The sequence below is a fragment of the Oncorhynchus gorbuscha genome, linkage group LG04, assembly GCF_021184085.1.
Source record: "Oncorhynchus gorbuscha isolate QuinsamMale2020 ecotype Even-year linkage group LG04, OgorEven_v1.0, whole genome shotgun sequence".
Classification (NCBI taxonomy): domain Eukaryota; kingdom Metazoa; phylum Chordata; class Actinopteri; order Salmoniformes; family Salmonidae; genus Oncorhynchus; species Oncorhynchus gorbuscha.
In genome coordinates, this window is record NC_060176.1 from 18,916,234 (window position 1) to 18,943,126 (window position 26,893).

At 47.7% G+C, this 26,893-nt stretch overlaps 1 protein-coding gene across 20 annotated transcripts in view; it reads right to left on the bottom strand.

Moving 5' to 3' along the window:
• The window catches only part of LOC124033793 (CUGBP Elav-like family member 3-B), a 153,616-nt gene that overhangs the window by 117,907 nt on the left and 8,816 nt on the right, over positions 1-26,893 (bottom strand). For all 20 annotated transcript variants that reach the window (XM_046346115.1, XM_046346114.1, XM_046346113.1 and 17 more), the window contains exon 2: positions 14,508-14,590. In XM_046346115.1, coding sequence (XP_046202071.1) covers positions 14,508-14,590 — 83 coding nt within the window. The remainder of the gene's footprint in view (positions 1-14,507; positions 14,591-26,893) is intronic.

A 26,893-nucleotide genomic window follows, 5' to 3' on the forward strand; every position in this document is an offset into this window, starting at 1 on the left:
ACTACTAATACCATATTCTACCCTATACACTACTAATACCATATTCTACCCTATACACTACTAATACCATATTCTACCCTATACACTACTAATACCATATTCTACCCTATACACTACACCTAAGACAGAACAAACATCAACAACAGCCCAGACTTATCTTCCATTAACACGTATCTTCCATTATCTCAAGCAACACACCAGTTTAGATTCCTGGAAAACAAAGTCCTGCTAACACACAGTCTACACACGCAGCGGGAGGGAGGGACCTTTGATTACACTTTGACTTTCTCTCTCAGCACTCTTCAAGTCTTTAATGAATTGGCATGTAAACAGCTGCAAGGTCACTTTCTTAAATGGAGGGGGAGATAAGAGGAGAGGAGCATGGCGCTGGGTGGAGTAGTTAATCCTTTAGACACGACGATGGAGGAGTTTGTCCTGGTGATGCTCCGTGTTAATTATGCAAGCCCACTCCACTCCAGTGTGTCTCCACGCTAGCTCCCTGATGACTCATCACTTTAGCACCTCACACTAACTTTAAAGCCACGCTGACGCCCTCCCTGTACAACCTCTGTACACAGGACAACACACAGCACATTTACTGTCCTGGCACAAATAAAAGCCTTATATCTCTTCTGCTTTCTGGGAGTTTGTGTGTATTTGTCTGTGTAACTGTAACTGCACTGTTTGATGAGTCTGGCTGCTCGGTTCTGCTCTGTTCTGCTCTGTTCTGCTCGGTTCAGCTCTGTTCTGCTCTGTTCTGTTCTGTTCTGCTCGGTTCTGCTCTGTTCTGCTCTATTCTGCTCTGTTCTGCTCTGTTCTGCTCGGTTCAGCTCTGTTCTGCTCTGTTCTGCTCGGTTCTGCTCTGTTCTGCTCGGTTCTGATCTGCTCTGTTCTGCTCGGTTCTGCTCTATTCTGCTCGGTTCTGCTCTATTCTGCTCTGTTCTGCTCTGTTCTGCTCTGTTCTGCTCTGTTCTGCTCTGTTCTGCTCGGTTCTGCTCTGTTATGCTCTGTTCTGCTCTATTCTGCTCGGTTCTGCTCTGTTCTGCTCTATTCTGCTCTATTCTGCTCTGTTCTGCTCTGTTCTGCTCTATTCTGCTCGGTTCTGCTCTATTCTGCTCCGTTCACTCTGTTCTGCTCTATTCTACTCGGTTCTGTTCTGTTCTGCTCTATTCTGCTCTGTTCTGCTCTGTTCTGCTCTGTTCTGCTCTGTTCTGCTCGGTTCAGCTCTGTTCTGCTCTGTTCTGCTCTGTTCTGTTCTGCTCTATTCTGCTCTGTTCTGCTCTGTTCTGCTCTGTTCTGCTCGGTTCAGCTCTGTTCTGCTCTGTTCTGCTCGGTTCTGCTCTGTTCTGCTCTGTTCTGATCTGCTCTGTTCTGCTCGGTTCTGCTCTATTCTGCTCGGTTCTGCTCTGTTCTGCTCTGTTCTGCTCTATTCTTTGTTCTGCTCTGTTCTGCTCTGTTCCGCTCTATTCTGCTCTGTTCTACTCTGTTCTGCTCGGTTCTGCTCTGTTCTGCTCTGTTCTGCTCTATTCTGCTCTGTTCTGCTCTATTCTGCTCGGTTCTGTTCTGTTCTGCTCTATTCTGCTCTATTCTGCTCTGTTCTGCTCTGTTCTGCTCTATTCTGCTCGGTTCTGCTCTATTCTGCTCCGTTCACTCTGTTCTGCTCTATTCTACTCGGTTCTGCTCTGTTCTGCTCTATTCTGCTCTGTTCTGCTCTGTTCTGCTCTGTTCTGCTCGGTTCAGCTCTGTTCTGCTCTGTTCTGCTCTGTTCTGTTCTGCTCGGTTCTGCTCTGTTCTGCTCTATTCTGCTCGGTTCTGCTCGGTTCTGCTCCGTTCTGCTCGGTTCAGCTCTGTTCTGCTCTGTTCTGCTCGGTTCAGCTCTGTTCTGCTCTGTTCTGTTCTGCTCTATTCTGCTCAGTTCTGCTCTGTTCTGCTCTATTCTGCTCTGTTCTGCTCTGTTCTGTTCTGTTCTGCTCTGTTCAGCTCTGTTCTGCTCTGTTCTGCTCGGTTCTGCTCTGTTCTGCTCGGTTCTGATCTGCTCTGTTCTGCTCTATTCTGCTCGGTTCTGCTCGGTTCTGCTCTGTTCTGCTCTGTTCTGCTCTGTTCTGCTCTATTCTGCTCTATTCTGCTCGATTCTGCTCTATTCTGCTCTGTTCTGCTCTGTTCTGCTCGGTTCTGCTCTGTTCTGCTCGGTTTTGCTCTCTTCTGCTCTATTCTGCTCTGTTCTGCTCGGTTCTGCTCTGTTCGGCTCTGTTCTGCTCTGTTCTGCTCTATTCTGCTCTGTTCTGCTCGGTTCTGCTCTGTTCTGCTTTGTTCTGCTCGGTTCTGCTCTGTTCTGCTCTGTTCTGCTCTGTTCCGCTCTATTCTGCTCTGTTCTACTCTGTTCTGCTCGGTTCTGCTCTGTTCTGCTCTGTTCTGCTCTATTCTGCTCTGTTCTGCTCTATTCTGCTCGGTTCTGCTCTGTTCCGCTCTATTCTGCTCTGTTCTACTCTGTTCTGCTCGGTTCTGCTCTGTTCTGCTCTGTTCTGCTCTATTCTGCTCTGTTCTGCTCTATTCTGCTCGGTTCTGTTCTGTTCTGCTCTATTCTGCTCTATTCTGCTCTGTTCTGCTCTGTTCTGCTCTATTCTGCTCGGTTCTGCTCTATTCTGCTCTATTCTGCTCTGTTCTGCTCTGTTCTGCTCGGTTCAGCTCTGTTCTGCTCTGTTCTGCTCTGTTCTGTTCTGCTCGGTTCTGCTCTGTTCTGCTCTATTCTGCTCGGTTCTGCTCGGTTCTGCTCCGTTCTGCTCGGTTCAGCTCTGTTCTGCTCTGTTCTGCTCGGTTCAGCTCTGTTCTGCTCTGTTCTGTTCTGCTTTATTCTGCTCAGTTCTGCTCTGTTCTGCTCTATTCTGCTCTGTTCTGCTCTGTTCTGCTCGGTTCAGCTCTGTTCTGCTCTGTTCTGCTCGGTTCTGCTCTGTTCTGCTCGGTTCTGATCTGCTCTGTTCTGCTCTATTCTGCTCGGTTCTGCTCGGTTCTGCTCTATTCTGCTCTGTTCTGCTCTGTTCTGCTCGGTTCTGCTCTGTTCTGCTCTGTTCTGCTCTGTTCTGCTCAGTTCTGCTCTATTCTGCTCTATTCTGCTCGATTCTGCTCTATTCTGCTCTGTTCTGCTCTGTTCTGCTCGGTTCTGCTCTGTTCTGCTCGGTTCTGCTCTCTTCTGCTCTATTCTGCTCTGTTCTGCTCGGTTCTGCTCTGTTCGGCTCTGTTCTGCTCTGTTCTGCTCTATTCTGCTCTGTTCTGCTCGGTTCTGCTCTGTTCTGCTTTGTTCTGCTCGGTTCTGCTCTGTTCTGCTCTGTTCTGCTCTGTTCTGCTCTGTTCTGCTCTGTTCTGCTCTGCTCTGTTCTGCTCTATTCTGCTCCGTTCACTCTGCTCTGCTCTGTTCTGCTCGGTTCGGCTCTATTCCGCTCTGTTCTGCTCTATTCTGCTCTATTCTGTTCTGTTCTGCTCTGTTCTGCTCGGTTCTGCTCTATTCTGCTCGGTTCTGCTCTATTCTGCTCTGTTCTGCTCGGTTCAGCTCTGTTCTGCTCTGTTCTGCTCTGGTCTGCTCGGTTCTGCTCTGTTCTGCTCGATTCTGATCTGCTCTGTTCTGCTCGGTTCTGCTCTATTCTGCTTTATTCTGCTCGGTTCTGCTCTATTCTGCTCTGTTCTGCTCTGTTCTGCTCGGTTCTGCTCTGTTCTGCTCTGTTCTGCTCAGTTCTGCTCTGTTCTGCTCTGTTCTGCTCTGTTCTGCTCTATTCTGCTCTGTTCTGCTCTGTTCTGCTTTGTTCTGCTCGGTTCTGCTCTATTCTGCTCTATTCTGCTCTGTTCTGCTCTATTCTGCTCTGTTCTGCTCTGTTCTGCTCTATTCTGCTCTGTTCTGCTCTATTCTGCTCTGTTCTGCTCTGTTCTGATCTGTTCTGCTCTATTCCGCCCGGTTCTGCTCTGTTCTGCTCTATTCTGCTCTATTCTGTTCTGTTCTGCTCGGTTCTGCTCTGTTCTGCTCTATTCTGCTCGGTTCTGCTCTATTCTGCTCGGTTCTGCTCGGTTCTGCTCTGTTCTGCACTATTCTGCTCTATTCTGCTCTGTTCTGCTCTGTTCTGCTCTGTTCTGCTCTATTCTGCTCTGTTCTGTTCTATTCTGCTCTGTTCTGCTTTATTCTGCTTGGTTCACTCTGTTCCGCTCTGTTCTGCTCGGTTCTGCTCTGTTCTGCACTATTCTGCTCTATTCTGCTCTGTTCTGCTCTATTCTGCTCTGTTCTGCTCGGTTCTGCTTGGTTCTGCTTTATTCTGCTTGGTTCACTCTGTTCCGCTCTGTTCTGCTCTGTTCTGCTTTATTCTGCTTGGTTCACTCTGTTCCGCTCTGTTCTGCTCTGTTCTGCTTTATTCTGCTTGGTTCACTCTGTTCCGCTCTGTTCTGCTCTGTTCTGCTTTATTCTGCTTGGTTCACTCTGTTCCGCTCTGTTCTGCTCGGTTCTGCTCTGTTCTGCACTATTCTGCTCTATTCTGCTCTGTTCTGCTCTATTCTGCTCTGTTCTGCTCGGTTCTGCTTGGTTCTGCTTTATTCTGCTTGGTTCACTCTGTTCTGCTCGGTTCTGCTCTGTTCTGCACTATTCTGCTCTATTCTGCTCTGTTCTGCTCTATTCTGCTCTGTTCTGCTCGGTTCTGCTCGGTTCTGCTTTATTCTGCTTGGTTCACTCTGTTCTGCTCGGTTCATGCTTCTGCTGAACTCAGCAACACAATGTTTTTTTTGTTTTTGTTTTTACAAATAGGCGCAAATTGTCTTGATGTCTTTGGTGATTGCTATAGTGTGTTGGGAATTCGAATGGGTTGGGCACTAGCCTGGCCTGCCGGCACAGCACAGCACAGTACCACATAGCACAGCACAGTACAGCACAGCACACACAAGGGACAGGGAGGCTCAGTAAAGAGTCATAGAAGAGGAAGAGCATGGGGAAGAAGATGAGTGGTTGACTAGGTCTATCTGTCATGGACACGACACCACAGCAGCCAGGCATTTCCCGTCACTATCCATCCCAGTGAAGCAGCAATGTTAACAATACTGTCCTCACATTTACCAGTTCTGCCTCATTAGAGCCTTGGAAGCAGATACATTAGAGCAGGATGCCATGCACCGGTTGAGTTGGGCTCTGGCTCCACCTGTCAGCTACAAAGATGGGTGTATGAGGGGAGAGGAGATGGGAGGGGTGTGTCTGGAGAGAGGAGAAAGGAGTTGGGAGGGGGGTGTGAGGAGAGAGGAGTTGGGAGGGGGGTGTGAGGAGAGAGGAGTTGGGAGCAGTGTGTGAGGAGAGGGGAGCTGAGAGAGGTGTGTGAGGAGAGAGGAGCTGGGAGGGGTGTGTGAAGAGAGAGAAGTTGGGAGGGGTGTTTGAGGAGAGAGGAGCTGGGAGAGGTATGTGAGGAGAAAGGAGCTAGGAAGGGTGTGTGAGGAGAGAAGAGCTGGGAAGGGTGTGTGAGGAGAAAGGAGGAGTGTGTGAGGGGTGTGTGAGGGGAGAGGAGAGAGGAGCTGAGAGGGGTGTGTGAGGAGAGAGAAGGGTTGTGTTTAGGAGAGAGGAGCTGGGAAGGGTGTGTGAGGATAGAGGAGAGAAGAGTAGTGTGTGGGGAGCGAGGAGCTGAGAGGGTTGTGTGAGGAGAGAGGAGCTTGGAGAAGTGTTTGAGGAGAATGGAGAGAGGAGAGAGGAGGGGTGTGTGAGGAGAGAGGCGTTGGGAGGGGTGTGTGAGGAGAGAGGTGTTGGGAGGGGTGTGTGAGGAGAGAGGCATTGGGAGGGGTGTGTGAGGATAGAGGAGCTGGTAGGGGTGTGTGAGGAGAGAGGAGCTGGAGGGTGTGCGAGGAGAGAGGAGAGAGGAGCTGGGAGGGGTGTGTGAAGAGAGAGGAGAGAGGAGCTGGGAGGGGTGTGTAAGGAGAGAAGAGCTGGGTGGGGAATGTAAGGAGAGAAGAGCTGGGTTGGGTGTGTGACGAGAGAGGAGAGAGGAGCTGGGAGGGGTGTGTGAGGAGAGAGGAGCTGGGAGGGGTGTGTGAGGAGAGAGGAGCTGGGTGGGGTGTGTAAGGAGAGAAGAGCTGGGTGGGGTGTGTGATGAGAGAGGATAGAGGGGTGTGTGAAGAGAAGGAGCTGGGAGGGGTGTGTGAGGAGAGAGGAGCGAGGAGCTGGGAAGGGTGTGTGAGGAGAGAGAAGCTGAGAATGGTGTAGGAGGAGAGAGGAGCTGGGAGGGGTGTGTGAGGAGAGACGAACTGGAAGGGGTGTGTGAGGAGAGAGGAGTGAGGAGCTAGGATGGGTGTGTGAGGAGAGAGAAGCTGAGAATGGTGTGGGAGGAGAGAGGAGCTGGGAGGGGTGTGTAAGGAGAGATGAACTGGAAGGGGTGTGTGAGTAGAGAGGAGTGAGGAGCTAGGATGGGTGTGTGAGGAAAGACGAGTGAAGAGCTAGGATGGGAGTGTGAGGAGAGAGGAGCTAAGAAGGGTGTGTGAGGAGAGAGGAGCTGGGAGGGGTGTGAGGAGAGAGGAGCTGGGAGGGGTGTGAGGAGAGAGGAGAGGGGAGGGGTGTGAGGAGAGAGGAACTGGGAGGGGTGTGTGAGGAGGGAGGAACTGGGTGGGGTGTGTGACGAGAGAGGAGAGAGGAGCTGGGAGGGGTGTGTGAGGAGAGAGGAGCTGAGAGGGGTGTGTGAGGAGAGAGGAGAATGGAGGGGTGTGTGAGGAGAGAGGAGCGAGGAGCTGGGAAGGGTGTGTGAGGAGAGAGGAGCTGGGAATGGTGTGGGAGGAGAGAGGAGAGAGTAGCTGGGAGGGGTGTGTGAGGAGAGAGGGGCTGAGAAGGGTGTGTGAGGAGAGAGGAGCTGGGAGGGGGGTGAGGAGAGAGGAGCTGGGAGGGGTGTGAGGAGAGAGGATCTAAGAAGGGTGTGTGAGGAGAGAGGAGCTGCGAGGGGTGTGAGGACAGAGGAGCTGGGAGGGGTGTGAGGAGAGAGGAGCTGGGAGTCGTGTGAGGAGAGAGGAGCTAAGAAGGGTGTGTGAGGAGAGACAGGAAGGGGTGTGTGAGGAGAGAGATTAGTGAGGAGCTAGGATGTGTGTGTGAGGAGAGATGAGCTAAGAAGGGTGTTTGAGGAAAGAGGAGCTGGGAGGGGGTGAGGAGAGAGGGGCTGGGAGGGGTGTGAGGAGAGAGGATCTAAGAAGGGTGTGTGAGGACAGAGGAGCTGCAATGGGTGTGAGGACAGAGGAGCTGGGAGGGGTGTGTGAGTAGAGAGGAGCTGGGAGGGGTGTGTGAGGAGCGAGGAGCTGAGAAGGGTGTGTGAGGAGAGATGAACTGGGAGTGGTGTGTGAGGAGAGAGGAGCGAGGAGCTGGGAGGGGTGTGAGGAGAGAGGAGCTGGGAGGGGTGTGTGAGTAGAGAGGAGCTGGGAGGGGTGTGTGAGGAGCGAGGAGCTGAGAACGGTGTGTGAGGAGAGATGAACTGGGAGGGTTGTGTGACGAGACAGGATCGAGGAGCTGGGAAGGGTGTGTGAGGAGAGAGGAGAGAGGAGATTAGAGGGGTTTGTGAGGAGAGAGGAGCTGGGAGGGCTGTATTAGGAGAGAGGAGAGAGGTGCTGGGAGGGCTGTATTAGGAGAGTGGAGAGAGGAGGGGTGTATGAGGAGCGAGAAGCTGAGAGGGTTGTGTGAGGAGCGAGGAGCTGAGAAGGGTATGTGAGGAGAGACGAACTGGTAGGGGTGTGTGAGGAGAGAGGAGCGAGGAGCTGGCGGGGAGGGGGAGAGGAGAGAGGGGATGAGAGGGGTGTGTGAGGAGAGAGGACCTGGAAGGGGTGTGTGAGGAGAGTGGAGCTGGGAGGGTTGTGTAAGGAGAGAGGAGCTGAGGGGTGTGTGAAGAGAAAGGAGAGAGGAGCTGGGAGAAGTGTTTGAGGACAAAAGAGAGAGGAGGGGTGTGATTAGGATAGAGGATTTGGGAGGGGTTTGTGAGGAGAGAGGAGAGTTGAGCTGGGAGGGGTATGTGGGGAGAGAGGAGCTGTGAGGTGTGTGTGAAGGGAGAGGAGCTGGGAGGGGTTTGTGAGGAGAGAGGAGAGTTGAGCTGGGAGGGGTGTGTGGGGAGAGAGGAGCTGTGAGGTGTGTGTGAAGGGAAAGGAGCTGGGAGGGGTGTGTGAGGAGAGAGGAGATGAGAGGGGTTTGTGAGGAGAGAGGACCTGGGAGGGGTGTGTGAGGAGAGAGGAGCTGGGAGGGCTGTATTAGGAGAGAGGAGAGAGGTGCTGGGAGGGCTGTATTAGGAGAGTGGAGAGAGTAGGGGTGTATGAGGAGCGAGAAGCTGAGAGGGTTGTGTGAGGAACGAGGAGCTGAGAAGGGTGTGTGAGGAGAGACGAACTGGTAGGAGTGTGTGAGGAGAGAGGAGCGAGGAGCTGGGGGGGGTGTGTGAGAAGAGAGGAGAGAGGAGAGAGGGGATAAGAGGGGTGTGTGAGGAGAGACGAACTGGTAGGGGTGTGTGAGGAGAGAGGAGCGAGGAGCTGGGGGGTGTGAGGAGAGAGGAGAGAGGGGATGAGAGGGGTGTGTGAGGAGAGAGGTGCTGGGAGGGCTGTATAAGGAGAGTGGAGCTGGGAGGGGTGTGTGAGGATAGAGGAGAGAGGAGGAGTGTGTGAGGAGCGAGAAGCTGAGAGGGTTGTGTGAGGAGAGAGGAGCTGAGGGGTGTGTGAGGAGAAAGGAGAGAGGAGCTGGGAGAAGTGTTTGAGGAGAAAAGAGAGAGGAGGGATGTGATTAGGATAGAGGATTTGGGAGGGGTTTGTGAGGAGAGAGGAGAGTTGAGCTGGGAGGGGTGTGTGGGGAGAGTGGAGCTGTGAGGTGTGTGTGAAGGGAGAGGAGCTGGGAGGGGTGTGTGAGGAGAGAGGAGCTGGGAGGTGTGTGTGAAGGGAGAGGAGCTGGGAGGGGTGTGTGAGGAGAGAGGAGATGAGCTGGGAAGGGTGTGAGGAGAGAGGAGCTGGGAGGGGTGTATGAGGAGAGAGGAGCTGAGAAGGGTGTGTGAGGAGAGACGAACTGGGAGGGGTGTGTGAGGAGAGAGGAGCGAGGAGCGAGGAGCTGGGAGGGGTATGTGAGGAGAGAGGAGATGAGGAGGGGTTTGTTTTGAGAAAGGAACTGAGAGGAGTATGTGAATAGAGAGGAGTTGTGAGGGTGTGTGAGGAGAGAGGAGCTGTAAGGGGTGTGTGAGGAGAGAGGAGCTGGGAGGGGTGTGTGAGGAGTGAGGAGTTGTGAGGGGTGTGTGAGGAGAGAGGAGCTGAGGGGGTGTGTGAGGAGAGAGGAGTTGTGAGGGGTGTGTGAGGAGAGAGGAGCTGAGGGGGTGTGTGAGGAGAGAGGAGCTGTAAGGGGTGTGTGAGGAGAGAGGAGCTGAGAAGGGTGTGTGAGGAGTGAGAATTGAAGAGCTGGGAGGTCAGTACAGATTCTTTTGACTGCACAGCAGAGCAAATATACACATAACATACAAAACGATACACCCAATATTCTCTCCACAGCTATGGCACTGCACATTCCTTAAAGGTAAGTATGGGTCACCTTCATTGTACCTGATACAGTCATTGATCATACAGTATATGTATCTATACTAACAACCTGGCTTTGAACTCTTTGGAGTTCCGTAATGTACTGAGAGGACAAATGGTTTTGGTTCTCGGTCCCGTTCTCTTTACACTAAGCTCTGCAGCCCTGAAGTTTTTAAAATGCACTATTTCTGCCTTTCATCTGTCCAGCGCCCTGCCATCTTTACGCTCTGGTTAAGGGCTCTGGTTAAGGGCAACTTCACTATGACTGATGTTTGCCCTCCTTCCAGTTGATTGTAAAAGGAGGCTCCCCGTGCAGGCTGGTAGGAAGAACATTTGCACTCAGGAAGGTTGAAAATCCCATCACATCGAACCAAATTAATTTGTGAGGCACAGTATTCAGGATAGGGTTGCAAAATTCTGTGAACTTTCAATAAATTCCCCGGTTTACCAGAAATCCTGGTTGGAGAAATCTTGATTATGGAAATCCCCCAATCAGGATCTCAAGAAAACCAGAGAATGTATTGAAAGTTACCAGAACAACCCTATTTCAGGAGCACTGGCATCATAATGGAAGACAACATGGAGTTCCATCCCTTCATTGCGATTCCATTCACTGTTTAATCAGGAGGACGGCCGTAGTCAGGGCAGCAGTGTAGAAAATGCTTTCATCCCAGGGGGATAAGCAAAAACAACGCTCTCTTTTTAATTTCTCCTCTGAAGCGGCCGGGGAAAAGAGAGAAACCGATATAGATGTAATTGATGTTGTGGAGCCAGGCGGGCGGCTAGCCAGGGCAGCCATAGAAGACTTCCCTCAGTTCTCTCATATCTGGATCCTGGACTTTTTCCTTTCTCATAACAGGAAAGGCTCGTGGGCACTGGAGGTTGACAAATCTTGCACACAGGGCAAATTGACCAGCAACAGAACACAATTTGTCCTTTAAAAGAATGGTGGGGCCGGGCCCTGTATGGCTTCAGTAATTAGTTTAAGCTGCCTTGAGGCTGTGGTGTGGTGGTCCAGGGGTGGACCCTGTCGAGGAAGCTTAGTGTGTCCTCTGATAAGATACGGTGATGCTGCGTCACAGACAGACAGCCTTACGCTGAATCCTGATGAGGCTCCGCCACTAAATATATCAATTAACACGTCTTTACATAGAGATAAAGAGGAATGCGAGGATGGATTATAGGTGGGGGTGGGGGGATCAACGGTGTGTGTGTGTGTGTGTGTGTGTGTGTGTGTGTGTGTGTGTGCGTGCGTGCGTGCGTGCGTGCGTGTGTGTGTGTGTGTGTGTGTGCGCGCGTGCGTGCGTGTGTGCGTGTGCGCGTGTGTGCGCGCGTGTGTGCGTGTGCGCGTGTGTGCGTGTGCACGTGCGTGAGTGTGCGCGTGTGCGCGTGTGTGCGTGTGTGCGTGCGTGTGTGTGTGTGTGGGGGGAGGGGAAGCTTAAATAAGGATGATGGGAAATGAGAGTGATGGAGGCTCCTGCTGGCATGTTCTTACTGGCACGTACAAAGACAAAGTCTAAAATATACACAGAGCTGTTCAGGCAGCATCTGTATCATGAAGCTGGGAGTGTCAAACATGTATGAACTGGTCCGTTGAGTGTGTTTAGTGACATCCAACATCTCCCCCTGACCCATTTCTATGTATGTGACACAGTAAAGTCCATTTTCTCTGCCTTTCCCAGCAAAATAAATATAAAATCAATTAGAAGGGGAAAACTACAGGAGAAACATGATATTCTTTTACTCAATTTAGTGGAAGCAGAACCTTCAGGCCCTTCGAAGTTTGAGGATAAACAGTTCTAAACTCCTGGGTGGGGAACCTTTCCTCCTTTCTACTTACCTCCCTGGCTAAAGTCAGACAGCGGTTGCGCTTGGCTGCCTGGTTGTTAATAAAGGGGTCAGGTGCTTGTGGAGCTCTCAGTCAGAAAGCAAGAAATGTGGATCTCTCCACAGACACCGCCACGCATGATGATGTGGCAAGCATGAGGCTGGGGCAGCACCTCAACACACACATCAGCCACACAAAAAGACAGGAGGAAGATGGAGTGAGAGGGGGGGGGAGAAGGGTGGGGTGCGAGAGAGTCGAAAGGTATAGAAAGGAAGAGGATGATAGTGAAAGAGATGCTGGGTGCTTTTCTGCAGCAGACTTTATAATTGGCTTTTGGGCCCATTAACAGGCCTGTTTCATCCTCTACCAGCAGCTAATTGGGGTAGAGGAGGCCTCCGCCACACGGCCTGGAAAGGAAAAAAGAAGAAGAGGCTTCTTTTCAAGATTCTACCGGCTCCAAAAGTAGCGTGATGGGAGGCCATTAGGCAAACAGCGGAGAGATGTTCTGGAGCGTGTTCATAGGGAAAGGGGTAAATTAATCGGATCCATGGAGAAATCATTCACAGAGATGACCTAACCTGTCCAAAGACCACGCTGCATGTCCTACATTGGGGAACATGCTGAATGGGCATGTAAACATAACGCCCTATAAGCATTCCAGGGAGGCTGTTAAGCCTCTGATGACATTACTGTAGTGTACACGCTGACTCCTGCCTGGCAGATCACATCAACGAGACATAAAGACACCATGATGACACTAGACATGTAAACAAATACGTTTTTTGCAGAAACACAAAAACTACCCAACAAAGAAGACTGAGAATTAGTCAATGAAAGAATGGGAATTTGAGATTCTCCAAAATGTGAGATTCTCAGTTAATCTGCACGACACCCCTGGTGACTCCTTGCAGATCACACACATACCATCCCGTCCTCGTCGTCTCCCCGTCTCCCCCTCTCCCCGTCTCCCCGTCTCCCCCTCTCCCCGTCTCCCCGTCTCCCCGTCTCCCCGTCTCCCCCTCTCCCGTCTCCCCGTCTCCCCGTCTCCCCCTCTCCCCCTCTCCCCCTCTCCCCGTCTCCCCCTCTCCCCCTCTCCCCGTCTCCCCGTCTCCCGTCTCCCCCTCTCCCCGTCTCCCCGTCTCCCCCTCTCCCCCTCTCCCCGTCTCCCCGTCTCCCCGTCTCCCCGTCTCCCCCTCTCCCCGTCTCCCCGTCTCCCCCTCTCCCCCTCTCCCCGTCTCCCCCTCTCCCCTCTCCCCGTCTCCTCCCCGTCTCCCCGTCTCCCCCTCTCCCCGTCTCCCCGTCTCCCCCTCTCCCCGTCTCCCCGTCTCCCCGTCTCCCCGTCTCCCCGTCTCCCCCTCTCCCCGTCTCCCCCTCTCCCCTCTCCCCGTCTCCCCGTCTCCCCCTCTCCCCGTCTCCCCGTCTCCCCGTCTCCCCGTCTCCCCCTCTCCCCGTCTCCCCGTCTCCCCGTCTCCCCGTCTCCCCGTCTCCCCGTCCCTCTCTTTCTCCCAGCTCCAGAGTCCTCTTCTCAAACAGACTGACAATAACGATGGAAACATGAAACATGGCACGACAGAGGAATTGGAAAGTTCTTATCGTCCCTCACCCTCTGCCCTCAAAAGGCAATTCTCTTCAAGACAAGCCAGGAGGCGATCAAAGTGAGCCATATTGCTCTGGCCCTGCCTGTTTTGGTCTCTGGCAGACCGCAGACAAGGACTGGCCAGCATTGATAGCCTTCATTCATCGAGTTCATGTGCAATTCAAGCCCTGTTTTTGGTCTACTGGTTTTATTTTCCAAAAGGCCTGCAACCTGCCTGATGATCCATTTTAAGGCCTGCACATTTAGGTTTTCTGACAGTTGGAGGCGCACGCATCCAAACTGCACAATCAGGCCCGGAACAGCCAGCCCAGTCTGGACATATCATAGTAGAAGAGCTGGAGCATCATAGGGCTGTCATAGAGGCCTGATGGCCTGATGAAAATATCCGTATGGGGGTTGGCCTGCCACCTTACACAGCCTCTTTATTAAGGAGGGCGAAGGAAGGATGGGAGGGTGAATCTCTATGTGGTTCTGCTGCAGATTGAAGGACTGCCCTCTTGCTGGGAGCTTGCATCCACCTATAACTCACGTTTACCCAAATCTCATAGACATAGCATTGACCCTTTTCTAGATATGAGCCATTAAGGCAGGAACCTCTGCAGTATGTAGTCCAATCACAACAATCACCTCATTAGAGAGCAGTGAGAATTAAAAGACAAGAGGTGGTCTCAGAGGGACTCCATTACAGCAGTGTTGGTGGTGTGTGGAACGAACACTCAATGTATTACCCAGGAGATCCAGACAGAGCACCGCAAACAGCTGATTAACCCGCCACAGAGAAGCCCCCAGACCCATCCACCTCCCCCCCCCCTCCCAAGGGACCAGGATGGATGCCCAGAGGCTCTAACCAGGGAGAAGATGGAGGGGATCTGGAGACATAGCAGGAGGCCCTCTCCTCTGCAGGGGCCACAGGCTGGATTCAATCAGACCTCTGATTCCCAGGATGTTATGTCTAGAACGATACATCCCCATGTACATACTGTACTGTATATAGACATAGGATCAGGAACATATCCAGCATACTGTAGGTCCTGGATGGGCGAATGGTGTGACACTGTGGGTTTGTCACGGTGCAGTAGGAGGACATTCTTTTCATGCAAAACATATCAACCAACCGAAACAGAATTTAAAACAGTCTCTAAAATTAAAACTCCAGATGGCCATATTTGTGGTAAAAATGATTGTGGGTATTTATTGTTTGATTATATGTGATAATGAGAGTGGATTTCATGAGGCAATTAGGAATGTGTGTGTGTGCCCGTGCGTGCGTGTGTGTGCACGTGCGTGTGTCTGTGTGTGTGTAAACATTTTGAGAGGAGAGGACAGAAAAAGGACAGGATGGACCATCAAGCCTGTCTTATCAAAACATATATATAAATATTGTGATTATAACACGTTTGCACAAGGCGAAATAACTGAAGTATGGCTGACTTCAGCTCAGTATGTGTGAGTGTCTATGTGATGGGGTTGTGTTAAGAGTAGTAACATTAATGCAGACATGTCCCATGCCAGGCCCTGGACCCGGGGGCCCTAGCCTCTGACAGAGGGCAGATCAGGGGCACTTACCCCTGGCAGAGTCTTCTGTTCATGGAGGGCGCTCTGGGCCTTCAGTGCTGACTCTCTGGCGCAGTATGTTAAAAAGGCACATCCTGCAGAGAGGGCAACACAGATGAGAAAGGAGAGATACACATCCTGCAGAGAGGACAACACAGATGAGAAAGGAGAGACACACATCCTGCAGAGATACACATCCTGCAGAGAGGACAGCACAGATGAGAAAGGAGAGATACACATCCTGCAGAGAGGACAACACAGATGAGAAAGGAGAGATACACATCCTGCAGAGAGGGCAACACAGATGAGAAAGGAGAGATACACATCCTGCAGAGAGGACAACACAGATGAGAAAGGAGAGATACACATCCTGCAGAGAGGACAACACAGATGAGAAAGGAGAGATACACATCCTGCAGAGATACACATCCTGCAGAGAGGACAACACAGATGAGAAAGGAGAGATACACATCCTGCAGAGATACACATCCTGCAGAGAGGACAACACAGATGAGAAAGGAGAGATACACATCCTGCAGAGATACACATCCTGCAGAGAGGACAACACAGATGAGAAAGGAGAGATACACATCCTGCAGAGATACACATCCTGCAGAGAGGACAACACAGATGAGAAAGGAGAGATACACATCCTGCAGAGAGGGCAACACAGATGAGAAAGGAGAGACACAGATCCTGCAGAGAGGGCAACACAGATGAGAAAGGAGAGACACAGATCCTGCAGAGAGGACAACACAGATGAGAAAGGAGAGACACAGATCCTGCAACACAGATGAGAAAGGAGAGACACAGATCCTGCAGAGAGGGCAACACAGATGAGAAAGGAGAGACACAGATCCTGCAGAGAGGGCAACACAGATGAGAAAGGAGAGACACAGATCCTGCAGAGAGGGCAACACAGATGAGAAAGGAGAGACACAGATCCTGCAGAGAGGGCAACACAGATGAGAAAGGAGAGACACAGATCCTGCAGAGAGGGCAACACAGATGAGAAAGGAGAGACACAGATCCTGCAGAGAGGGCAACACAGATGAGAAAGGAGAGACACAGATCCTGACAAATGACTGGAACATTGCAAGGCTGCTACAGACTGAGCAAATCAATGTTGATGTAAAATTCAACCCCAGTCTTTGAAGGGCTAAGGGAAATGTCCATAGCATTGTTCCTAGATCTGCATTTGACCATTTGATGAATGATCAAAAACATGATTGTTGAAGAAAGAGCACTAAATGTGCATTTCCTAGCATCACAATAATTAAAACCCTATGGTGATGAGCCCCAAACACTGACCCCTCACATCTCAGGAGACTCCTCTCAAAGATGGAAACCCCAACAACAATATATGAATGTCCATTAATAACTTCTGCACTCACAAAAATGTGACAGCTTTCATTAAAGGCTGAGTGGTTGTTCTGTTACACACTTGGTTGAGTTGACAGTGGGTGACCCCTTTCCGAAGACTTTTTGCACCGGGCAGCATAATTTCCCATTACGGCATGTCACACCTGCTGCCAAGACTCCCTATGGGAGAAGAGGGGCGCACACACACACATACACACTCACACGCACGCTCGCACAAACACACACACACACAAGCACACACGCAGGACACACACACAGCACCCATCACCCCTAAAACAGAGCATTGCTCTCTGGCTCCTCGCCAAGAGAGCTCCCTTTCAGTACAACCTTCATCCACCTCCACAACCAGAAAGTTACTCAAGAGGAGAAATCAGCTGAACGACACTGATGAAACAGCATGCCACACAGCAAACCCGCAAAACAATAACGCTTTGAGAGCCTGGAAGGAATTAGCCTCTCGTCCTGTGTGACATTAAAGAACTGAGCTGAGGAGAACCACTGGGACTGGCCTAGCCTGGACCTCCAACTAACCCCTACTTATCATCCACCCGACCACTCAGTTTGGGGATGGATGTTATAGTTCACGGTTCTAGGAGATGTTTTTTTATCATCACATGATTTAAGGGTTTGGAAATGTACAACAGATCAATGCACAAACTGGTGAGACTGTGGCACTTTATCAGAGTTCATGTAACACTTTAAATTGATTTGCTTCATCTAGGGAGTGAACCTAGTCATGCAAGACAGGAGACATGGCCTAAGTAGGGAGAGACTCAGCCTAACATAGTAGCTCACTGTTAATATCTAGTCTAGGCCAGCTACATGGCTACTTATGGTAGGCCCCAATAAGTCTCTCTTGGCCAAGAGGAATTGGAAGACTTCATGAAAGACTCAATATCCAATATATTGCTGGCTCAGGGGACAACTTGGATCCAGGGGACTGTATTACAGGAGCACAATCTGGATCAGACACGTTCAACTTGGTGGTGAACATGAAAAAGGATCACAATTACTGAGTGAGGCTGAGAGTGGGAGACAGCAGATGAGCCAGATGGGGATGCAGGAAGTGGAGGATGTTGCCATGGTTATAGAATGATTCTGAGGCTTGCTTGTTAGCGATGGCTGAAAGCAGTGGTAGGCTGATTCCACTGATGAGAAGGTTAAGTGGAGTGAAAATAATACTTTGGTAATCTTTTTCAAATTTGCTGCTGCACAATCATTTCTGAAAGGAACAAAAGTTCAATGAATTGCATTACAGCGGAATTAACATTTAAGCATCCTCATTTTTGAAGTTTTACCCATGAGCACGTCTGAACCATTTCCACGGATGTTTAAACAGCGAACCTGTTTAACAGTATTTAATAACTTACTCGCTATGGAACACCACGCTTTACGAGCTAAATCAACGACTTCATCTCCTGACAGCAAAGCGCTAGCCACCATGCTAGATGAAGCTACGGCAAAACAATGAGAGTTGATCACCTCTGAGTTTACTGGAGTACAAACAGAGTTGGATTTCATTCAGGATGCCGTTTATAAGTGCGTTACTGATCTTAAAAGACTTTGAGCTGAGTGCACAAAGCTTGGCGATAGAGTTGACAAATGTATCCAGGCTGCATCACATCTGGCCGTGATTGGGAATCCCATAGGGCGGCGTACAATTGGCACAGCGTCCTCTGGGTTTGGCCGGGATAGGCCGTCATTGTAAATTAGAATTTGTTCTTAACTGACTTGCCTAGTTAAACAAAGGTTAAATAAATTAAAAATACAAAATGTGAGGAGATGTCAACTCAGGGCCAAATCGGAATGGACCAGTTTGACTCGCTACGAGGACATGCAACGTAGAGACAACGTGAGAATAGCCAATACGAATGAAAAAACTGAGGCTCAGAACACTTTATTTCATCAATAGATCACTTCCAGAGTGGTCTCCAGATCTAGCTGTAACCAAAATGGAAGTGATGTGAGCTCATCGTATAAGCCGGCACATTGACAACTCAGCCAGATCCCGAACCTTGATTTTCCAGGTGCTCCGATTCCCTGACCAAGACCGCATTCTGAAGGCACTAGGAAGAAGGCACTTGCTCAGATTACTTTCATAGACATAACATTGATGTTATATTTATTCAAGAGTCCCACTTAAAATAATTATATGCCCAAATATTTGCAAACAGTCATTATTATGTTGAAGCGTCATCCTCTGTTGATTCCAAAACTGTGGCTCCCTTGTTGTTATGAGACATAGTTTATCAGTGACTGTTCTGGAAAAATATGGTAGTGCGGTAGAATATCATAGACTGAGCGTACGAAATTAATGTACAAAATTGAGTTACACTCCATTTTTTCAGAACAGCCTCAATTTGTAGAAGCATGGACTCTACAAGGTATTGAAAGCGTTCCACAGGGATGCTGGCCCATGTTACATTTACATTTAAGTCATTTAGCAGACGCTCTTATCCAGAGCGACTTACAAATGTTGACTCCCACAGTTGTGTCAAGTTGGCTGAATGTCCTTTGGGTGGAGGACCATTCTTGATACACACTGGAAACTGTTGAGCATGAAAACCCCAGCAGCAGTTCTTCACAAAGTAAAATCGGTGCTCCTGCCACTTACTACCATACCCTGTTCAAAGGTACTTGTCTTGTCAATTCACCCTCTGAATGGCACACATACACAATCCATGTCACAATTGTCTCAAGGCTTACAAATCCTTCTTTAACCTGTCTCTTCCCCTTCACCTACCCTGATTGAAATGGGGTGATCAAATAAGGGCTCATAGCTTTCACCTGGATTCACCTGGTCAGTCTTTCTCATGTAAAGAGCAGGTGTTTCTAATGTTTTGTGCACTCAGTCTATATCAAAAATGTAATCTCAGGTAGGAGAATTGCTCCATCCCAGTATGATCCTACATTTTATGAGAATCTAACGGAGTTGCTGGCGAATGTTATTGATTTTTCTCTGAACGTAGGTGCGGATATGAATGCCGTTTTATCCGCTTTGGATACGAATCTCAAACAGCTCTGTGTCAGTGGCATTTAACAACTTGGTCAAGGATTTTCATCTCACCGATGTATTTAGATTTGGTCAATTCTACGTCTAGACAATTGAGTCTTTACTCTGCTAGACATACACTGAAAGTATGTGGACACCATTTCCGCCACACCCATTGCTGACAGGTGTATAAATCGAGCACACAGCCATGCAACCTCCATAGACAAACATTGGCAGTAGAATGTCCTATACTGACGAGCTAAGTGACTGTCAACGCGGCACTGTCATAGGATGCCACCTTTCCAACAAGTCGGTTCATCCCATTTTTGCCCTGATAGAGCTGCCCTGGTCAACTGTAAGTGCTGTTATTGTGAAGTGGAAATGTTTAGAAGCAACGACAGCTCAGCCGTGATGTGGTAGGCCACACAAGCTCACAGAACTGGACCGCCGAGTGATGAGGCACGTAGCGTGTAAAAATTGTCTTTCCTCAGTTGCAACCGAGTTCCAAACTGCCTCTGGAAGCTCCGTCAGCATAAGAACTGTTCATTGGGAGCTTTATGAAATGGGTTGCCATGGCCGAGCAGCTGCACACAAGCCTCTGGAGCAGTGGAAACGCGTTCTCTGGAGTGATGAATCACGCTTCACCATCTGGCAGTCCGACGGACGAATCTAGATTTGGCAGATGCCAGGAGAATGCTCCCTGCCCAAATTCATAGTGCCAACTGTAAAGTTTGGTGGAGGAGGAATAATGGTCTGGGGCTGCTTTACATGGTTTGGGCTCGGGCCCTTAGTTCCAGTGAAGGGAAATCTTAAGACTAGAAATCTGTGTTTCCAACTTTGTGGCAACAGTTTGGGGAAGGCCCTTTCCTATTTCAGCACGACAATGCTGAAAGCGAGGTCCATACAGAAATGGTTTTTCGAGATCGGTGTGGAAGAACTTGACTGGCCTACACAGAGCTTTGAACTCAACACCATTAAACACCTTTGGGATGAATTGGAGCGCCGACTGCGAGCCAGGCCTAATCGCCCAACATCAGTGCCCGACCTCACTAATGCTCTTGTGGATGAATGGAAGCAAGTCCCCGCAACAATGTTCCAACATCTAGTGGAAAGCCTTCCCAGAAGAGTGGAGGCTGTTATAGCAGCAAAGGGGTGACCAACTCAATATTAATGTCCATGATTTTGGAATGAGATGTTCGACGAGCAGGTGTCCACATACCTTTGGCCATGTAGTGTAACTCCTACTCCAGAATAGATTATATTCTAGTTTCCCACACTGCATACTCAGATACTCATTATGCAACTATTTGGAAAATAACTAGATGTTTATCTAACACAGAATGGTGGGTCTGTTGAAGATGCCCATATCCTATGGAAGTCTATAAAGGGATTTATCAGGAACTTGTCAGTGTCATTTGTGTCTCACCTTAATAAAACCATAATGACAACAATTAACAAACTAGAAACATGTTTGGCTAATCTGGAATGAGAGCAACAAATCTCTTACTCTGACGACAAAAAGAAAAGAATAGATGCAGTTAAATTAGAATGTAACTCTTTGCTCAGACACAGGGCAGAATTGTTCATTCATCCAATCAGACATAACTATTATTTTAATGGGGATAAACCAAGTCCTCTTTCAGCAATGTGACTCAGAAGCACTGAGAAATACTCTAGTATTACAGCTATGAAAGCACAGAATGGCTTGTTAACTCATCCTTTGGAAATCAATGCAGATTTGGGTTCTTTTTAGCTGAATACTCTATGCCAGCAGTATTGAGCTCTTACCCTATGAGGTCCAGAGCCTGCTGGTTTTCTGTTCTACCTGATCATTAATTGCACCCACCTGGTGTCCAATGTCTAAATCAGTCCCTGATTAGAGGGGAACAATGAAACTACCTGGTGTAACTGGCTTCGAGGGCCAGAGTTGAGTTTGAGGGCTCGATAAATCTGATATTACTTTGAGCGGTGTTGGCACTAAGAGCGGATATTCCTTACCTTTCCAACGAAGGATCACAATCCCTTGTGGAACCCATTTCATTGGATGAACTTAAACAGGCACGAACAAATATGAAAAAAGGCCAATCCCAGAATTCTACCTTGCCTTTTGGGATAAACTAGGCCTATTTTTACATGATTTGATTCTGACATTCTGTTGACAAGGGATCTTTTCACAATGATGTAAACTCTGCAATGATTGCGGTACCTCCGAAGCCCAATAAAGATCACACTCTAATGGGAAGCTCAATCGACCTTTGTCGTTGTTGTGCTCGGAAGTGAAATTGTATGCTAGTGTCCTCTCAGCCCGTTTAGAATCCAGTGTGACGACACTAGTGCATCCCGATCAGACAGGGTTTATTAAAACTCGACTAGCCTTAGATAATGTGTGTCATTTATTACATGTTGTTTAAAACATGAGCTGGCGCACACCCAGAATAACAGTTTGTGTGGAGGTGCTGACTAACCACGAATAAACTATCAACTATCAAAATAAAGTAGTTGCACACTCCATATATAATCTCCCAGCAATTGAATGGGTATTTACCAACGTTTCGGCATCACTGTGCCTTCCTCGGGGTAATGTCATGAATACTTGCCCCAGGTTATGTAGACACACAGTGCAATTAGTGTAACCAATGACAGTAGTGAGGGGTGTGTCATAATGATTAAGTTAATTCAAATTAATTAGTGAAACTGTTAAACAATAGTATATGGCATATGAAATACATTATGCTATTGTTATCATATAGAAACATAATGGAATATTGTACATCATATTAGCATCAACATACATTATTGTTTCATGTAATCTTTTGGTTCAACCTTAATATATAAGGAACGTCATCAACTGGGGGAACATATTAGGTGTACGCTAATAAGCTGTAAAAAGTATTCTTTCAATTTATAACACTTGTTCATAAAGGAAAATGCGTTCATAAGGGCCTGAGATCAAAGTCTCCAGTAAGCCTCCCTTTGTAGTAGTAGGATCTCGTTGTTACCTCCTCTCCTTGGTAGAACAACATGATCAATGCCTGTGTATTTGAGGGAGGAGATGGGATGGTTCGCTTCAACAAAGTGAGCTGCTACTGGATAGTCAATGTTCCTACACCTGATTTTCTTTTGTTCAGCTATGCGTTGTTTTAATTGTCTTTTCGTTTGTCCTACGTTGACTTTTCCACATGAACAGGTGATGAGATGGATTCCTCCCTTGGTCTTGCATGAGATGATACCCCTAACAGGGATCTTTCCACCTGTATGTGTCTGAAGAAAGACGTTTTTATAGTACTATTGCACTGTGTACATGAGCCACATTTGTAGGTCCCATTTGGGACAGGTTCATGCCACTAATGACATTAGATCTCCATGTACCGTTCTCTCCTTGGATGCTGAGAAGGCGTTTGATAGGTCAGAGTAGGATTTTCTATGGTCGGTATTAAGCGATTTAATTTAGGAACCAAGTTTATCAGCATGATTCAAGTTTTATATGCAAATCTTTCTGCCATGGTGTCCACACAGGGGGCAATCCCCGTATCCAGAAGCTGTCGCCAAGGATGCCCAATCTCGCCTTTGCTCTTCGCCCTTTCCATCGAACTGCTAACACAGAAAATCAGACAGCACCCTTCCTTACATAGGGATGGTACACTGATAATGCTGTCTCATAATTACCACATACTCTCTACATTTGATGATTATAGCACCCTCTCAGGGTACAAAATGAATTGGACAAAATCAGCTATGATGTCATTAAGCTTAGGACTCACTCCGTCAATGGTACCCAAACACATCCCATTGGTAAAGAGCTTTACATTGTTTTTTTAATTTTTTTGTATATGTTTATTTCACCTTTATTTAACCAGGTAGGCCAGTTGAGAACACCTTTATTTAACCAGGTAGGCCAGTTGAGAACACCTTTATTTAACCAGGTAGGCCAGTTGAGAACACCTTTATTTAACCAGGTAGGCTAGTTGAGAACACCTTTATTTAACCAGGTAGGCCAGTTGAGAACACCTTTATTTAACCAGGTAGGCTAGTTGAGAACACCTTTATTTAACCAGGTAGGCCAGTTGAGAACACCTTTATTTAACCAGGTAGGCCAGTTGAGAACACCTTTATTTAACCAGGTAGGCCAGTTGAGAACACCTTTATTTAACCAGGTAGGCTAGTTGAGAACACCTTTATTTAACCAGGTAGGCTAGTTGAGAACACCTTTATTTAACCAGGTAGGCTAGTTGAGAACAAGTTCTCATTGACAACTGCGACCTGGCCAAGATAAAGCAAAGCAGTGTGACACAAACAATGCAGAGCTACACATGGGATAAACAAAAGTACAGTCAATAACACAATAGAAAAGTCTATATACCATGTTTGCAAAAGTAGTAAGATTAAGGAGGTAAGGCAATAAATAGGCCATAGTGGCGAAATAATTACAAATGAGCAATTAAACACTGGAGTGATAGATGTGCAGAAGATGAATGTGCAACTAGAGATACTGGGGTGCAAAGGAGCAAAAAATAAATAACAATGTGGGGATGAGGTAGTTGGGTGGGCTATTTACTGATGGGCTGTGTACAGGTGCAATGGTTGGTAAGCTGCTCTGACAGATGGGTATACTGTATAGATATTTTCCTCAAAAAATGGCATTAAATCATTTCCAAATATATGTGAGTAGAAGAGTACCTTTCTAAATGTTTACAGCTTCCCAACTCTCTACAAGCTAAAATATCCATCATTAAGATGATTATTCTTCCCCAAATTAACTTTTTCTCTGCAATGATTACACTAGCTCCACCAAAGAAATACTTGGACAATATCTTGTCTTTAGCCTCTCAATTTGTATGGAAAGGTAAGTGACCTCGATTTAAACTATCCACTATGCATCGTGACAAGGGAGATGGCGGGCTTTCTCTGCCTAACTTTAGTTTCTAGTTTTATTAGTCGTATGTGTCGTATCGTCCAACTAAATGCTTACTGGCAGGTTCCTTCTGGACAATGCAACAACAATATGAAATAATACAAGATAAGAAACTGAACATAAAGTAAATGGCTCAGTAGAATAGAAGTTTGTTTTACTTTTGGGCTTTTGTGCTATGCCCCCTTTCAGCATGGTTTGTGCTATGCCCCCTTTCAGCATGGTTTGTGCTATGCCCCCTTTCAGCATGGTTTGTGCTATGCCCCCTTTCAGCATGGTTTGTGCTATGCCCCCTTTCAGCATGGTTTGTGCTATGCCCCCTTTCAGCATGGTTTGTGCTATGCCCCCTTTCAGCATGGTTTGTGCTATGCCCCCTTTCAGCATGGTTTGTGCTATGCCCCCTTTCAGCATGGTTTGTGCTATGCCCCCTTTCAGCATGGTTTGTGCTATGCCCCCTTTCAGCATGGTTTGATTCAAATGCTTTAATGTCCTGTAGACTATGGAAGAGAATTTGGCTTTGCCACCTTGACTTCAGGATCTTGTCTATTCTGCAGTACCATTAAAACAAGCCAAGTTATGTTTTGAACCACTAATGTCCTTTGTTGTGCTTTGTGCTTAATATAAAAAGAATTCTAACACAATTCACAAGTGGTATGCTCAGTCACCAAATTTCCACAATCACTCCCTTCTTTCTGGCGGTTTCATTCACCCCTATAGGAGGATAGAGGTGTTCATGTTTGGATGATCTATTTAGAGATGAAGGTTTGCAAGCCTTTGATGATCTTAGGGCTATATTTCAATTACCTGGTACCTCTTCTTTATTTTATCTATGTTTAAGATCAGCAATGCGGGCGTATGGTGTCTACCAACAATGGCTGTACATAGGCCTTCAGCACATTTTGTTTCAGCAACATGACATCCCCTCCCTCAGACCAAGAGACATGCCCCCCCCCCCCCCAACAACATGAAGTACATAGAATATTCCATGTCTACTAACTCAAAGGGTTTGATCTGTATACGGTATGTTAGTTGCAGCTTACAAATCAGTACCGTTTAAGAATCAATGGATTAGCGAACTATCTACTTTCGATTATCCTATTTGTTGGGATACTGCATGGGAGGACTTAGTGGGTTCATCTAAGAATCCCAATCATGAGCGGAAACACTTTAATTTCATACACAGGGTAAACCGTCCACCAAGAAAATGTCATTTAATGAAAATCATAACCTCTCCTCTGTGTGATCTATGTAACCAAGGTACCTTGGGCTCACAGGAGGTTGGTGCCACCTTAATTGGGGAGGACGGGCTTGCGGTAATGGCTGGAGCGGAATCAGTGGAATGGTATCACATATATCAAACACATGGGTTGATGCCATTCCATTCGCTCCGTTCCAGCCATTATTATGAGCCGTCCTCCCCTCAACAGCCTCCTCTGCTCGGGCTCCTTTACGCATATGTACTGAGAGGGGCAAGGGTGTGGAGAAATTTTGGGAAGAGGTATCCTCTGTCTTATCTGGCGTACTTGATATGACTATACCTTGTTCCCCTAAACTGTTATCACTTAATGATAATTCACCACGTATCATGTCATTACAGAAAAGACGTATCATGTTGTCAGGTTTGACAGCAGCTCAAAAGATATTGGCCCTAAGATGGCAACCTCCACATTCTTTGGCTATGTCCCATTGGATCCGCCCTTTTGTAGATATAATTTATTTACAACTATCCACTGCTAGGATCCATGGGGCTATAGCCAAGCAACAATTGACAGCTGGTTATCTGCAGCTGAAACCATTAAACTACTATAGTGCGTATATTTCCCAACAGATTGCCTGTTACTTGTTCATTTTCGGTCTCATGTGCAAAAGTGTACCCCGCTGATTTTATCACAATTGCTTGATTTAGCTTTTAATTTCATGGAGATCAGGTTGGGTGGGTTGGGGTGGTCGCCAGGAGGGGATGGATGGTGGGTTGATGCAGTTGGGTGGCCGATATATGTGTGTATAGGCTATGTGGTCTATTCTACTGTAATTATGTAACCTTTCCTGCTGCTTTTTGTTGTTGTCTTTGTTCCTTTGAAAATAAATCAAATGTTGATCCCAAAAAAAGGAATAGGAGTCAATAAATGAAAAATACAGATTTTGTAATAAGGAATAGGCTTTTATTTCTACTGTGTCTACTGTTAACTTGTAAATGTTAATTACAGTACAAAAACATGGCTGTCATTTAGGCATTTTTAAATTACAGTAAATTGTGTTTACTTGCATCAGGTATCTGTATCTGTAATTGACAAAACAACAAAGCAAATTGCAAGTCATTCATTAACATTGGTGTCATGTTCAATGAAAATTGCTGAAAATTGCTATTCTTGGATTGCTTCTTTCTTAGACGTCTGATGCAGCAATGTTCTTCTGAAAACTATTACAAACTAATTTCCTGAAAGATAAACTTGCCTGCCTCAGCATAAGTGCTTCAATTCTCTAAATTAAAATAGTCAACTGAACCCAGCAACTGTGGGGTGTCTGTCTTTTATAGGCAGTGAGACGGTGAAGAGCAGAGACAGCAACTACATCACTGCACACAGCCATGTTTAGTCCAGGGTAACAAAGACCTTCGGCTCGAAACGTTGCCCAATAGAACTGTGGCAGCATTCTACAGTGTGTGGGTATCTATCTATTTTCATGCAGACAAAATAGGGCCCTGTTTCCCTCACACACTCCCTATCTAATGATCAGAGAGGTCATCTGTGGACTGGCCTACACCTGTCATTCAACTGAGTACCTGCCAATCACTGTCACCCACCTGCTCCGTCACTGTGTGATTCATGTAAAGGTGGAACCAGCTGCCTGACCATGAGACTGCACATCTCACAGCAGTGCACTACACTCTAAACTAATGGCCACGTCTTAGAGCACAGACATGTTCCTGAAAGAGCAGTGGATTACAGACACAGTTATTAAAAGACTGTTAGGATGCTCTTCTAGCTCTTTGATTCACATTTGTAATGATGAGGCTTTTGGTTGAAAGAATGTTTCAGAGTTATAGTCCTTCTCTCTTTCTCTTGCTTTGACATTTAAATGCTTTTGTGGATTTTAAGGTGAAATTGTCAAAGG